General features: G+C 52.7%; 1 protein-coding gene across 1 annotated transcript in view; it reads right to left on the reverse strand.

Annotated features, from left to right (window-relative positions):
- The window catches only part of LOC116957382 (arf-GAP with Rho-GAP domain, ANK repeat and PH domain-containing protein 1-like), an 87215-nt gene extending 72515 nt beyond the window's left edge, over nucleotides 1-14700 (reverse strand). The window contains exons 1-3 of the mRNA XM_032979500.2: nucleotides 14011-14700; nucleotides 12315-12378; nucleotides 730-856 (exon numbers count right to left, since the gene is read on the reverse strand). Of these exons, the coding sequence (XP_032835391.1) occupies nucleotides 730-850 (121 nt within the window). The 5' untranslated portion in view covers nucleotides 851-856; nucleotides 12315-12378; nucleotides 14011-14700. The remainder of the gene's footprint in view (nucleotides 1-729; nucleotides 857-12314; nucleotides 12379-14010) is intronic.
- Nucleotides 14701-17615: the final 2915 nt, after the last annotated feature.

Raw genomic sequence — 17615 nt, forward strand, 5'->3', positions numbered from 1 at the left:
GATGGGGGGGTGATGGGGGGGTGGTGGTGGGTGGGTGATGGAAGGGTGATGGGTGGGTGGTGGTGGGGGGGTGGTGGTGGGTGGGTGGTGGTGGGGGGGTGGTGGTGGGGGGGTGGTGGTGGGGGGGTGATGGGGGGGTGATGGGGGGGGTGATGGGGGGGTGATGGGAGGGGGATCATAGGGGGTATGTTAGTAATGGTGGTGGTGATGGTGGTGGTGATGGAGGTGATGGTGGTGATACCTCTAATAATTATTCTGTTGAACATGATAACACTGATGATGATGTTACTGGTGATGATTTAATGATGATGATGTTCGTGATGATTTATGATGATGATGCTCGTGATGATTTATGATGATGATGATGCTGCTGCTCTTGATCATTGATGATGATGAGGATGCTCATGATGATTTATGATGATGATGCTCATGATGATTATAATGATGATGGTGATGATTTATGATGATAATGATGCTCTTGATGATTATAATGATGATGGTGATGATGATTATAATGATTATGATGCTGCTCTTGATGATTTATGATGATGATAATGCTGCTCTTGATGATGTATGATTATTATAATGATGATGCTAATGATGATTTATAATGATGATTTATAGTGATGATTTATGATGATGATGCTGGTCTTAATGATTTATGATGATGATGCTCTTGATGATTTATGATTATCATAATGATGATGCTGCTGCTGCTGGTACCCTCACCGACAGAGTCAAAGGTGAGGCTGATGGTCGAGTCGCCCTTGACCGTGACCTTGACCCCTGGCTGCACTCCTTGACCGCGGTCCACAGAGGTCACGGAGCCGAGCGACAGGAACCAGTCCATCGCCACCTGCAGATACAGCTACAGCTACACACACAGCTACACCCACACAGCTACACACACAGCTACACACACAGCTACACCACACAGCTACACGCACACACAGACACACACACACAGACACACACAGACACACACACAGACACACAGCTACACACACACAGCTACACACAGCTACACACACAGCTACACCACACAGCTACACAAACAGCTACACACACAGCTACACACAGCTACACTACACAGCTACACACACAGCTACACACACACAGCAACACACACAGCTACACACAGAGCTACACACACACACAGACACACACACACAGCTACACACACAGCTACACCACACAGCTACACCACACAGCTACACACACAGCTACACACACACAGCTACACCACACAGCTACACACACAGCTACACACGCAGCTACACACACACACAGCTACACACACAGCTACACACACGCAGCTAAACACACAGCTACACACACACACAATTATACACACAGCTACACACAGCGCTATACACACACAGCTACACAGCTATACACACAGCTATACACCGCGCTACACACAGCTATACACACACAGCTACACACACAGCAACACCACACAGCTACAAACACAGCTACACACACAGCTACACACACAGCTACAGATACACACAGCTACACACACAGCTACACACACAGCTACACACATACACAGCTACACACACAGCTACACACACAGCTACACACAGCTACACACAGCCACACACACAGCCACACGCACAGCCACACACACAGCTACACAAACAGCCACACACACACAGCTACACACAAAGCTACAGACAGCTACAGCTACACACAGCTACACACACAGCTACAGCTACACACACAGCTACACAAACAGCTACACACAGCTACACACACAGCTACACACACAGCTACACTCAGCCACACACACAGCTACACATAGCCACACACACAACCACACACACAGCTACACACAGCTACAGCTACACACAGCTACAGCTACACACACACACAGCTACACACAGCTACACACAGCGCTACACACACAGCTACAGCTACACACACACAGCTACACACACAGCTACACAAACAGCTTCACACAGCTACACACACAGCTACAGCTACACACACACACACACAGCTACACACACAGCTACACACAGCTACACACACAGCTACACTCAGCCACACACACAGCTACACACAGCCACACACACAGGTACACACACAGCTACACTCAGCCACACACACAGCTACACACAGCTACAGCTACACAGCTACAGCTACACACAGCTACAGCTATACACAGCTACAGCTACACACAGCTACACACAGCCACACACAGCTACAGCTACACACACACACAGCTACACACAGCTACACACAGCTACAGCTACACACGGCTACAGCTACACACACACACAGCTACACACAGCTACAGCTACACACAGCTACAGTTACACACACACAGCTACACACACAGCTACAGCTACACACACAGCTACACACAGCTACAGCTACACACACACACAGCTACACACAGCTACAGCTACACACAGCTACACACAGCTACAGCTACACACACACACAGCTACACACAGCTACAGCTACACACACACACAGCTACACACAGCCACACACAGCTACAGCTACACACACACAGCTACACACACACACAGCTACACACAGCCATACACAGCTACAGCTACACACACATACAGCTACACACAACTACACACAGCTACAGCTACACACACACAGCTACACACAGCTACACACACACAGCTACACACAGCTACACACACACACAGCTACACACAGCTACAGCTACACACACACAGCTACACACGGCTACAGCTACACACACACAGCTACACACAGCTACAGCTACACACAGCTACAGCTACACACACAGCTACACACACAGCTACAGCTACACACACACACAGCTACACACAACTACACACAGCTACAGCTACACACACACAGCTACACACAGCTACACACAGCTACACACACACACAGCTACACACAGCTACACACACACAGCTACACACAGCCACACACAGCTACAGCTACACACACACAGCTACACACAGCTACACACACACACACACAGCTACACACAGCTACAGCTACACACACACAGCTACACACAGCTACAGCTACACACACAGTTACACACAGCTACACACACACACACAGCTACACACAGCCACACACAGCTACAGCTACACACACACAGCTACACACAGCTACAGTTACACACACAGCTACAGCTACACACGCACACAGCTACACACACACAGCTACACACAGCTACACACACCCACAGCTACACACACACAGCTACACACACAGCTACACACACACACACAGCTACACACAACTACACACAGCTACAGCTACACACACACAGCTACACACAGCTACACACAGCTACACACACACAGCTACACACAGCTACACACACAGAGCTACACACAGCCACACACAGCTACAGCTACACACACACAGCTACACACAGCTACACACACACACAGCTACACACAGCTACAGCTACACACACACAGCTACTCACAGCTACAGCTACACACACAGCTACACACAGCTACACACACACACACAGCTACACACAGCTACAGCTACACACACACAGCTACACACAGCTACAGCTACACACACAGCTACACACAGCTACACACACACACACAGCTACACACAGCCACACACAGCTACAGCTACACACACACAGCTACACACAGCTACAGCTACACACACACACAGCTACAGCTACACACGCACACAGCTACACACACACAGCTACACACAGCTACACACACACACAGCTACACACACACAGCTACACACACAGCTACACACACACACACAGCTACACACACAGCTACACACACACAGCTACACACACACAGCTACACACACACACAGCTACACACACACACACACAGCTACACACACACAGCTACACACACACAGCTACAGCTACACACACACAGCTACACACACACAGCTACACACACACACAGCTACACACACAGCTACACACACACAGCTACACACACAGCTACACACACAGCTACACACACAGCTACACACACAGCTACACACACACAGCTACACACACAGCTACACACACACAGCTACACACACACAGCTACACACACACACAGCTACACACAGCCACACACAGCTACAGCTACACACACAGCTACACACACAGCTACACACACACACAGCTACACACACACACAGCTACACACCCAGCTACACACATACAGCTACACACACAGCTACACACACACACAGCTACACACACACACAGCTACACACACAGCTACACACAGCTACACACACACACAGCTACACACACACACACAGCTACACACACATACACACACAGCTACACACACACAGCTACACACACACAGCTACACACAGCTACACACACAGCTACACACACAGCTACACACAGTTACACACACAGCTACACACACAGCTACACACACACAGCTCCACACACACACACACAGCTACACACACACAGCTACACACACACACAGCTACACACACAGCTACACACAGCTACACACACACACAGCTACACACACACACACACAGCTACACACACATACACACACAGCTACACACACAGCTACACACACACAGCTACACACACAGCTACACACAGCTACACACACAGCTACACACACAGCTACACACAGCTACACACACAGCTACACACACACACAGCTACACACACACAGCTACACACAGCCACACACAGCTACAGCTACACACACACAGCTACACACAGCTACACACACACACAGCTACACACAGCTACAGCTACACACACAGAGCTACACACAGCTACAGCTACACACACAGCTACACACAGCTACACACACAGCTACACACAGCCACACACAGCTACAGCTACACACACACAGCTACACACAGCTACAGCTACACACACACAGCTACAGCTACACACGCACACAGCTACACACACACAGCTACACACAGCTACACACACACAGCTACACACACACAGCTACACACACACAGCTACACACACACACAGCTACACACACACACAGCTACACACACACAGCTACACACACACAGCTACACACAGCTACACACACACAGCTACACACACAGCTACACACAGCTACACACACACACACAGCTACACACACACAGCTACAGCTACACACACACACAGCTACACACACACAGCTACACACACACACAGCTACACACACAGCTACACACACACAGCTACACACACAGCTACACACACAGCTACACACACACACAGCTACACACACAGCTACACACACAGCTACACACACACACAGCTACACACACACACAGCTACACACACAGCTACACACACACACAGCTACACACACACACAGCTACACACACAGCTACACACAGCTACACACACACACAGCTACACACAGCCACACACAGCTACAGCTACACACACAGCTACACACACAGCTACACACACAGCTACACACACACACACAGCTACACACACACACAGCTACACACCCAGCTACACACATACAGCTACACACACAGCTACACACACACACAGCTACACACACACACAGCTACACACACAGCTACACACAGCTACACACACAGCTACACACACACACAGCTACACACACATACACACACAGCTACACACACACAGCTACACACACAGCTACACACACACAGCTACACACAGCTACACACACAGCTACACACACAGCTACACACACACAGCTCCACACACACACACACAGCTACACACACACAGCTACACACACAGCTACACACACACACAGCTACACACACACAGCTACACACAGCCACACACAGCTACACACACACACACAGCTACACACACACAGCGACACACACACACAGCTACACACACAGCTACACACGGCTACACACAGCTACACACACACAGCTACACACACACACACAGCTACACACACACACACACAGCTACACACACACACAGCTACACACACACACAGCTACACACACAGCTACACACACAGCTACACACACACACACAGCTACACACACAGCTACACACACAGCTACACACACACACGCAGCTACACACACAGCTACACACACAGCCACACACACACACAGCTACACACAGCTACACACACAGCTACACACAGCTACACACAGCTACACACACAGCTACACACACAGCCACACACACACACAGCCACACACACACACAGCTACACACACAGCTACACACACAGCTACACACACACAGCTTCACACACAGCTACACACGCAGCTACACACAGCTACACACACACAGCTACACACAGCTACACACAGCTACACACACACACAGCTACACACACACAGCTACACACACAGATACGCACACACACAGCTACACACACACACAGCTACACACACACACAGCTGCACACAGCTACACACACAGCTACACACACACACACACAGCTACACACACAGCTACACACAGCTACACACACACAGCTACACACACACACAGCTACACACAGCTACACACAGCTACACACACACACACAGCTACACACACACACAGCTACACACACAGCTACACACACACAGCTACACACACACAGCTACACACACAGCTACAGCTACACACACACAGCTACACACACACACAGCTACACATACAGCTACACACAGCTACACACACACAGCTACACACACACACACAGCTACACACAGCTACACACACACACAGCTACACACACAGCTTCACACACACAGCTACACACACAGCTACACACACACAGCTACAAACACACAGCTACACACACACACAGCTACACACACAGCTACACACAGCTACACACACACAGCTACACACACAGCTACACACACACACACACAGCTACACACACAGCTACACACACACACAGCTACACACACAGCTACACACACACACAGCTACACACACAGCTACACACACAGCTACACACACACACAGCTACACACAGCTACACACACACAGCTACACACAGCTACACACACAGCTACACACACACACACACAGCTACACACACACAGCTACACACACACACAGCTACACACACAGCTACACACACACAGCTACACATACAGCTACACACAGCTACACACACACACACAGCTACACACACACACAGCTACACACACACAGCTACACACACACAGCTACACACACACACAGCTACACACACACAGCTACACACACACACAGCTACACACACACAGCTACACACACAGCTACACACACACACAGCTACACACACAGCTACACACACACAGCTACACACACAGCTACACACACACACAGCTACACACACACACACACAGCTACACACACAGCTACACACACAGCTACACACACACAGCTACACACACACACAGCTACGCACAGCCACACACAGCTACAGCTACACACACAGCTACACACACAGCTACACACACACACAGCTACACACACACACAGCTACACACACAGCTACACACACACAGCTACACACACACACAGCTACACACACACACAGCTACACACACAGCTACACACAGCTACACACACACACAGCTACACACACAGCTACACACACATACACACACAGCTACACACACAGCTACACACACACAGCTACAACAACAACAACAACCGCCATTCGCCACTAAGTGGCGGTGACGTCACCACGACGCTTGTGCCAGGCTATGTGCACCCTGAGGCCACGTGAAGTGTCGAACGCCCGCTGGCAGGAGGTCACGGGGCAGACCCAGGTGCCACGGGTCGACTGACTGAGATGACTGGCTGATGCACCACCTGTGCCCCCTACTGTGCCAACCTGCTGTGCTTTAGCCACCCGGCGCTCCGCTCGCTGTTGTGAGCGTCGCTCCTCCGCCCTCCGTTGTTGTTGGAGGGCGACTGCCTCCAACTGCCCAGTAGCATCCTTCACGAGCCTCCTCCACAGAGGCCGATCTTGACACCGCTGGTACCAGTCATCGGCAAGTCCACTCAGCTCCACGTCCTCCTGTACCACATCACTCCATCTCTTCTCTAGCCCGTGCCGCGCCCGCTTAGCCCCCTCAATCCGGCCAAACAAAAGCTGTTTCGGCATGCGGTGGCTGGGCATGCGGGCTACATGACCCAGCCATCGCAGCCTTGCCTGCCGGAGGAGCTCACCGATGGGACCCTGCCCAGATCTTTCAAGGATTTGTGAGCTCCTCACACAATCCAGTCTGGTTAAACCCAGGATGGATCGTAGGCAGGTCAGCCTAAATGTTTCTAACCGGCGAAGATGTTCCATTAGGGGGGTCCACGTTTCGCAAGCGTAGAGAAGGGAGGGAATGACCGTGGCCGAGAAGACCTGAAGCTTAGTGCGGAGCGATAGACCAGGTAGCTTCCACACAGCGTTACGCAACCGATGAAAAGATATTGCCGCTCGACTGATTCGGAGTGAGACCTCTGCTGTTAAACTGGAGCCAGTCATAAGCACACTGCCCAGGTATGGGAAACTCTCCACTCTCTCCACAACTGCCCCATCACCGATTGGGAGTTGTGGGGGTGGAGTGTCCGATGGTACAAAATACCCAGGCAGGTGCTTAGTTTTGGTGGGGCTGATGGTAATGCCCCACCTCTTAGCGGCACGCTCCAGTCTCAGCAGCAGCGTCTCCAACTCCTCCTCTGACTGAGCAGCTATTACCAAGTCATCAGCATACATAACGTGGTTGAGCAATAGGGAGCCATCCCTTGACCGCACCCGGGCATCGATTAGCCTCCCATTATATCTGTACCATATGGAGATTCCCCCGGTACAGCTATTGAAGGCTTCACGAACTACGTGGTCAAAATAGATGTTAAATAATGTGGGAGCCAGAGGACATCCCTGTCGCACCCCAAGGTGTACAGGGAATGGCTCTGACTCCCGGCCACGTAGTTTTACCCGGGCCCGCTCACCATCATGAAGGTCCTTAATGATCGTGAGCAGAGGGTCAGGTACTCCAAAAGCACGAAGAACGACCCAGAGCCCAGGCCTACTGATGGTATCATAGGCCTTGACCAGGTCAATAAAGCAGAGATGTAGGTCTTGTTGGAATTCCCTACACCTCTGCTGTAGCAGACGGACAGAAAATATGGCATCTGTGCAGGACCGCCCTTTCCTGAAACCGCATTGGGGCTCCGCAAGCCTCTCCTCAGCGTGCCTGGCAAGGCGATGCTGAATAATCCTTGCCAGGACCTTTCCCGGCACACTGAGGAGTGAGATGCCCCTGTAGTTGTTACAGTCTGTGCGGTCCCCCTTCTTAAAAAGGGGGACCACCAGGGCATCCTTCCAATCCTGCGGAACCCGTCCAGTGGTCCAGACTGTTGTTATGATGTCATATAGGGCAGTCTGTGCACAAACGCCACCCTCCCTCAGCATTTCGCTTGGGAGATCATCTCTGCCCGCTGCCTTTCCTGGTCTCAGACTCCGGATCGCCTTCAATACTTCCTCAGCAGATGGCACCTCAGCCAGCCACTCACAGGGGGTGACTTCATCCAATATTTGAGGCACCGCAGCCTCAGCAGGGTCATCCTCACTTTGTGCCACGATGTTTTCCTGGCTGTGGGATTTTCCCTCCCCCAGGACCTCACAGAAATGCTCAGCAAATCTGCGAACCTGTTCCTGGGGGTCGGAAATTGGATCACCGTTTTTTCCCCTAATGATGGTAATAGGTGCGGCGCTGCAGGTTACTTTTTTGATGGAGTTAAATAGCGATTTGTGATCACGGGCCACTGAGGCAGACTCCATCTCCTCAGCAACCCGCGACCACCACCCATCCTTGCAGCGCCTCACGGCTCTCCGAACCTCCGAGCGAAGGCTGCGGTAAGCCTCCTCATTCTCTGACGTGGGATTCTGTAGCCGATGACAGTGGGCCTGTCGCTTTTTCTCAACCATCCTGAACAACTCCTCTGTCATCCAGGGTGTCTGGGGAGGTCTGGACCGCGTACCCAAAGCAGCCATTGCAGCTGCATGAGTCACAGTCCTAAACCTCGCCCATTTACCCTCGACATCAGGAGGAGTCGGGGACGATGCCAATCCCAGCCGCAAGCGATGATGAAATTCTCGCTTGCAACTTTCATCAGATAACTGAGACCAGGCCACTTTAGGTTGGAATGGGGTCCTGGGTGTACACCCACCACCGGAGTGGAAGAATGGCAGGCGCATCTTACAGATGACTAGTCGATGGTCAGAGGGCAGATCAGCTCCACGGTAGGTCCTGGTGTCAAGGACATGGGCTCGCATTCGCTGGTCCGTCACTATGTAGTCCAGCAGATGTTCTTGCTTGGACCCGGCATGCATCCATGATGTTGTGTGGATGCGCCGATGCCGGAACAGCGTGTTGGTAATTACAAGCCCATGGGCTGCACAAAAATCTAGCAGCCTCCTACCATTGTTATTGAGCTGATCTGGCCCATGCCCTCCAATCACTCCAGACCAGGTGCCAGTATCATGACCAACTCGGGCATTGAAGTCACCCAACATGATGACTCTATCCCGAGGGGCCACTTTAGCCAGCACCTGTGACAGGAGGTCATAGAAGGCATCTGACTCATCGGCTTTGCCTGCATCCCTCCACGGATGTTCATCTTCGGTGGGGGCATAAGTAACCACGACCACCATTCCTCGCCTCCGGTTGATGGGAAGGCGAGCCCAAAGTAGCCTGGGGCTTACAGCTTCCCACACCTCACCGCCACGCTCCCACGCCCCCTTCATTCTTTTGTTCAAAAGAAGACCCACACCCTGTTGTTTGGCAGTCTGCTGCCCCGAGTAGAGGACTGTCCACCCCTCATGGTGGCAGGAGCCAGAGCCGGTCCACCGGACCTCCTGAATGCCGCATAGATCCAGGCGGTACCGGTCCAGCTCCCGACAGAGGAGTGGCAGCCTCTCCTCTGCAGTGAGCGTTCGAACATTCCACGTGGCCACCCGTAGTGGCTTTTCGTTGTTTCTGGAGTAGCCCCGAGGGTAGGTATTCAATCTCCTGGCTCCGCCAATTGGGGTTTGGCCAGGAGACGTCATAGACGCCTGGCCCCCCGGGGCCTCCGGCACAAGCTTAGTTGTTACATATTTCACTTTAATTCGTGGTTTTGTGGTAATTAATTGAAGGTGGAGGGGTTACCAGCCCCTCGCACCCGTCCAGAGCCCCCGTTTAGCCCCTGTGGTGGACACATATGCCATGAGGGGAGGAGCCAATCAAAATTGGAACTCCCCCCACAGCACTGTCCACGACAGAGTTGCCCGTCCGGCACCGCGAGGAGGTAGGGGGTTGTTTTGCCGGACACACAGCTACACACACAGCTACACACACACAGCTACACACACAGCTACACACACAGCTACACACAGCTACACACACAGCTACACACACAGCTACACACACACAGCTACACACACACACAGCTACACACACACACAGCTACACACACACACAGCTACACACACAGCTACACACACACAGCTACACACACACACAGCTACACACACAGCTACACACACAGCTACACACACACACACAGCTACACACACAGCTACACACACACAGCTACACACACAGCTACACACACAGCCACACACACAGCCACACACACACAGCTACACACAGCTACACACACAGCTACACACAGCTACACACACAGCTACACACACAGCCACACACACACAGCCACACACACACACAGCTACACACACAGCTACACACACAGCTACACACACACACAGCTACACACACAGCTAAACACACAGCTACACACACAGCTACACACACACACAGCTACACACACAGCTACACAGCTACACACAGCTACACACACACAGCTACACACACAGATACGCACACACACAGCTACACACACACACAGCTACACACACACACAGCTACACACAGCTACACAAACAGCTACACACACACACAGCTACACACAGCTACACACAGCTACACACAGCTACACACACACACAGCTACACACACACAGCTACACACACACACAGCTACACACACACACAGCTACACACACAGCTACACACACACAGCTACACACACACAGCTACAGCTACACACACACAGCTACACACACACACACACAGCTACACATACAGCTACACACAGCTACACACACACACAGCTACACACACACACAGCTACACACAGCTACACACACACACAGCTACACACACAGCTACTCACACACACAGCTACACACACAGCTACACACACAGCTACACACACACAGCTACACACACACACAGCTACACACACACACAGCTACACACACAGCTACACACACACACAGCTACACACACAGCTACACACACACACAGCTACACACACAGCTACACACGGCTGACCCTGTCTGACTTGTAGAAGCAGAGGCATCCGGACTGAAACTTGAAGCACCTCTGTGAGTTGGAACTGCGGGAGAGAGAGAGAGAGAGTCAGCCACGGGCGGCTACGTAGACACCCACAGAGACACTCACAGAGACACACACAGAGACACACACAGAGACACACAAAGAGACACACACAGAGACACACACAGAGACACTCACAGAGACACACACAGAGACACACACAGAGACACCCACAGAGACACACAGAGACACCCACAGACACACACACAGAGACTCCCACAGAGACACACACAGAGACACCCACAGAGACACACAGAGACACCCACAGAGACACCCACAGAGACACACAGAGACACCCACAGAGACACACACAGAGACACCCACAGACACACACAGAGACACCCACAGAGACACACACAGAGACACACACAAAGACACCCACAGAGACACACACAGAGACACTCACAGAGACACCCACAGAGACACACACAGAGATACCCACATAGACACACAGAGACACTCACAGAGACACACACAGACACACCCACAGAGACACCCACAGAGACACACACAGAGACACACACAGAGACACACAGAGACACACAAAGACTCACAGAGACAAACACAGAGACACCAACAGAGACACACACAGAGACTCACAGAGACACACACAGAGACACACAGAGACACACAAAGACTCACAGAGACACACACAGAGACACACACAGAGACACCCACAGGGACTCACAGAGACACACAGAGACACACAAAGACTCACAGAGACAGACAGAGACTCACAGAGACTCACAGAGACACAAAGAGACCCACAGAGACACAGAGACACACACAGAGACACACAGAGACACACAAAGACTCACAGAGACACCCACAGAGACACCCACAGAGACCCATAGAGACACACAGAGACTCACAGAGACCCACAGAAACACACAGAGACTCACAGAGACACAGAGACACCCACAGAGACTCACAGAGACACACAGAGACACACAAAGACTCACAGAGATACACACAGAGACACCCACAGAGACACCCACAGAGACCCATAGAGACACACAGAGACCCACACAGACCCACAGAGACACACAGAGACTCACAGAGACACAGAGAGACCCACAGAGACACAGAGACACACACAGCGACATACAGAGACCACTGGAACCGTGTCACTAACCCCCTGAACACGCCACCACTGGAACCGTGTCACTAACAGAGACACATAGAGACACCCACAGAGACACACAGAGACACACAGAGACCCACAGAGACACACAGAGACTCACAGAGACACAGAGAGACCCACAGAGACACAGAGACACACACAGAGACACACAGAGACACACAAAGACTCACAGAGACACCCACAGAGACACACACAGAGACACCCACAGAGACACACAGAGACATAGAGAGACCCACAGAGACACAGAGACACACACAGCGACATACAGAGACCACTGGAACCCTGTCACTAACCGCCTGAACACGCCACCACTGGAACCGTGTCACTAACAGAGACACATAGAGACACATAGAGACACCCACAGAGACCCACAGAGACACACACAGCGACATACAGAGACCACTGGAACCGTGTCACTAACCCCCTGAACACGCTACCACTGGAACCGTGTCACAGGTGGTTATTCGGCAAACGGCATCAGCAACGTACCTGCCCCGCTTGACGTTAATGACCAGGCCGGTCAACGAGAGCTCCTCTCCCTTCACCTGCTGCTGCTGCTGGTGCTTCTTCACATCTCCTGCACTGATCGGGGCAACGCGAAGCACATCTTGCCATGTTCATGCATCACGCTCGGTCGGGATCGAACCCACGACCTGCCGTAGCAGGCGAGGTGGTTAATGTGGCACAGGTTGCTAAGTGGGTGGGTGTAGTGGGTAAATGAGTGGGTGGGTGGAGTGGGTCAATGAGTGGGTGGGTGTAGTGGGTAAATGAGTGGGTGGGTGAGTGAGTGGGTGAGTGAGTTAGTGGGTGGGTGGGTGAGCGATTGTGTGAGTCAGTGAGTGAGTGGGTGAGTGAGTGGGTGAGTGAGTGAGTGGGTGAGTGAGTGGGTGAGTCAGTGGGTGAGTGGGTGGGTGTAGTGGGTAAATGAGTGGGTGGGTGAGCGAGTGATTGGGTGGAAGGTTGAGTAAGTAAATAAGTGGGTGGATGAGCAAATGGGTTTGTATGTGGGTGGTTGGTTGAGTGAGTGGGTGAGTGAGTGGGTGAGTGAGTGAGTGGGTGTGTGAGTGGGTGAGTGAGTGGGTGAGTGAGTGAGTGGGTGAATGAGTGGGTGAGTGAGTGGGTGAGTGGGTGAGTGAGTGGGTGAGTGAGTGGGTGAGTGAGTAGATGGGTGTGTGAGTGGGTGAGTGAGTGGGTGAGTGGGTGAGTGAGTGAGTGGGTGAGTGAGTGGGTGAGTGAGTGAGTGGGTGAATGAGTGAGTGAGTGTGTGAGTGGGTGAGTGGGTGAGTGAGTGGGTGAGTGGGTGAGTGAGTGGGTGAGTAAGTGGGTGAGTGGGTGAGTGGGTGAGTGAGTGGGTGGGTGAGTGAGTGAGTGGGTGAGTGAGTGGGTGGGTGAGTGAGTGAGTTAGTGAGTGGGTGGGTGGGTGAGCGATTGTGTGAGTGAGCGAGTGATTGGGTGTAAAGGTCAGTGGCTCAATCAGTGGGTGAGTGAGGGAATGATTGCGTTGGTGGGTGGGTGAGTGAATGGGTGGGTGGGTGAGTATATGAAGTGGGTGGGTGAGTGGCTAGATGAGTCAGTAGGTGAGTGAATGGGTGGGTGAGTGGGTGAGTGAGTGAATGGGTGGGTGGGTGAGTGAGTGAATGGGTGGGTGAGTCAATGGGTTGGTGGGTGGGTGAGCTAATGAGTGGGTGGGTTAGCGAATGTGTGGGTAGTCGAGTGGGTGGGTGGGTGAGCGAGTGGTTGGGTGAGTGAGTGAGTGGGTGGGTGGGTGAGTGGGTGAGCGAGTGGGTGAGTGAGTGGTTGAGTGAGTGATTGGGTGGCAGGGTGAGTGGGTAAATGAGTGGGTGGGTGAGTGGGGAAATTAGTGGGTGGGTGAGTGAATGAGTGGTTGAATGAGTGAATGAATGGGTGGGTGATTGAATGAGTGGGTGGGTGGGTTAACTAATGAGTGGGTCGGTGAGCGAATGGGTGGGTAGGTGATTGGGTGGGTGAGCGAGTGGGTGAGTAAGTGGGTGAGTGAGTGATTGGGTGGAAGGTTGAGTAGGTAAATTAGTGGGTAGATGAGCAAATGGGTGTGGGTGGGTGGTTGGTTGAGTGAGTGGGTGGGTGGTTCGGTGGGGAAGTGGGTGAGTTAGTGTGTGAGTGAGTGGGTGAGCGAGTGATTGGGTGGAAGGGTGAGTGGCTCAATCAGTGGGTGAGTGAGGGAATTATTGCGTTGGTGGGTGGGTGAGTGAATGGGTGGGTGGGTGAGTGAATGGGTGGGTGGGTGGGTGAGTGAATGGGTGGGTGGGTGAGTGAATGAGTTGGTTGTTGAGTGAATGAGTGGGTGGGTGAGTGAATGGGTGGGTAGGTGGGTGAGTGAATGAGTGGGTGGTTGAGTGAATGGGTGGGTGAGTGAATGAGTGGGTGGTTGAGTGAATTGGTGGGTGGGTGAGTGAATGGGTGGGTGGGTAGGTGAGTGGTTAAATGAGTGGGTGGATGAGCGATTGGGTGTGTGGGTAGGTGGGTGGGTGGGTGAGTGAGCGGGTGGGTGAGCGAGTGGGCGAGTGGGCGAGTGGGTGAGTGGGTGAGTGGGCGAGTGGGTGAGCGAGTGGGCGAGTGGTTGGTTGAGTGAGTGGGTGGGTGGGTGAGTAAATGGGTGGGTGGTTGGTTGAGTGAGTGGGCGGGTGGTTGGTTGGGTAGGTGGCTGAGCGAGTGGGCGAGTCGGTGGGTGGTTGGTTGAGTGAGCGGGTGAGTGACTGAGTGGGTGAGTGAGTGGGTGAGTGAGTTAGTGAGTGGGTGGGTGGGTGAGCGATTGTGTGAGTGAGTGAGTGAGCGAGTGATTGTGTGTAAAGGTCAGTGACTCAATCAGTGGGTGAGTGAGGGAATGATTGCGTTGGTGGGTAGGTGAGTGAATGGGTGGGTGGGTGAGTGGATAAATGAGTGGGTGGGTGAGTATATGAAGTGGGTGGGTGAGTGGCTAGATGAGTCAGTAGGTGAGTGAATGGGTGGGTGAGTGGGTGAGTGAGTGAATGGGTGGGTGGGTGAGTGAGTGAATAGGTGGGTGAGTGAATGGGTTGGTGGGTGGGTGAGCTAATGAGTGGGTGGGTGAGCGAATGTGTGGGTAGTCGAGTGGGTGGGTGGGTGAGCGAGTGGGTGGGTGAGTGAGTGGGTGGGTGGGTGGGTGAGTGAGTGGGTGAGCGAGTGGGTGAGTGAGTGGTTGAGTGAGTGATTGGGTGGCAGGGTGAGTGGGTGAATGAGTGGGTGGGTGAGTGGGGAAATTAGTGGGTGGGTGAGTGAATGAGTGGTTGGATGAGTGAATGAATGGGTGGGTGATTGAATGAGTGGGTGGGTGGGTTAACTAATGAGTGGGTCGGTGAGCGAATGGGTGGGTAGGTGATTGGGTGGGTGAGCGAGTGGGTGAGTAAGTGGGTGAGTGAGTGGGTGAGTGAGTGGGTGAGTGAGTGATTGGGTGGAAGGTTGAGTAGGTAAATTAGTGGGTAGATGAGCAAATGGGTGTGGGTGGGTGGTTGGTTGAGTGAGTGGGTGGGTGGTTTGGTGGGTAAGTGGGTGAGTTAGTGTGTGAGTGAGTGGGTGAGCGAGTGATTGGGTGGAAGGGTGAGTGGCTCAATCAGTGGGTGAGTGAGGGAATTATTGCGTTGGTGGGTGGGTGAGTGAATGGGTGGGTGGGTGGGTGAGTGAATGGGTGGGTGGGTGGGTGAGTGAATGAGTTGGTTGGTGAGTGAATGAGTGGGTGGGTGAGTGAATGGGTGGGTGGGTGGGTGAGTGAATGAGTGGGTGGTTGAGTGAATGGGTGTGTGAGTGAATGAGTGGGTGGTTGAGTGAATGGGTGGGTGGGTGAGTGAATGGGTGGGTGGCTGGGTGAGTAGTTAAATGAGTGGGTGGATGAGCGATTGGGTGTGTGGGTGGGTGGGTGAGTGAGCGGGTGGGTGAGCCAGTGGGCGAGTGGGTGAGTGGGTGAGTGGGCGAGTGGGTGAGCGAGTGGGCGAGTGGTTGGTTGAGTGAGTGGGTGGGTGAGTAAATGGGTGGGTGGTTGGTTGAGTGAGTGGGCGGGTGGTTGGTTGGGTAGGTGGCTGAGCGAGTGGGTGAGTGGGTGG

This window comes from Petromyzon marinus, chromosome 73 (assembly GCF_048934315.1).
Source record: "Petromyzon marinus isolate PM22_M1 ecotype Great Lakes invasive population chromosome 73, UKy_Petmar_22M1.pri1.0, whole genome shotgun sequence".
NCBI lineage: Eukaryota > Metazoa > Chordata > Hyperoartia > Petromyzontiformes > Petromyzontidae > Petromyzon > Petromyzon marinus.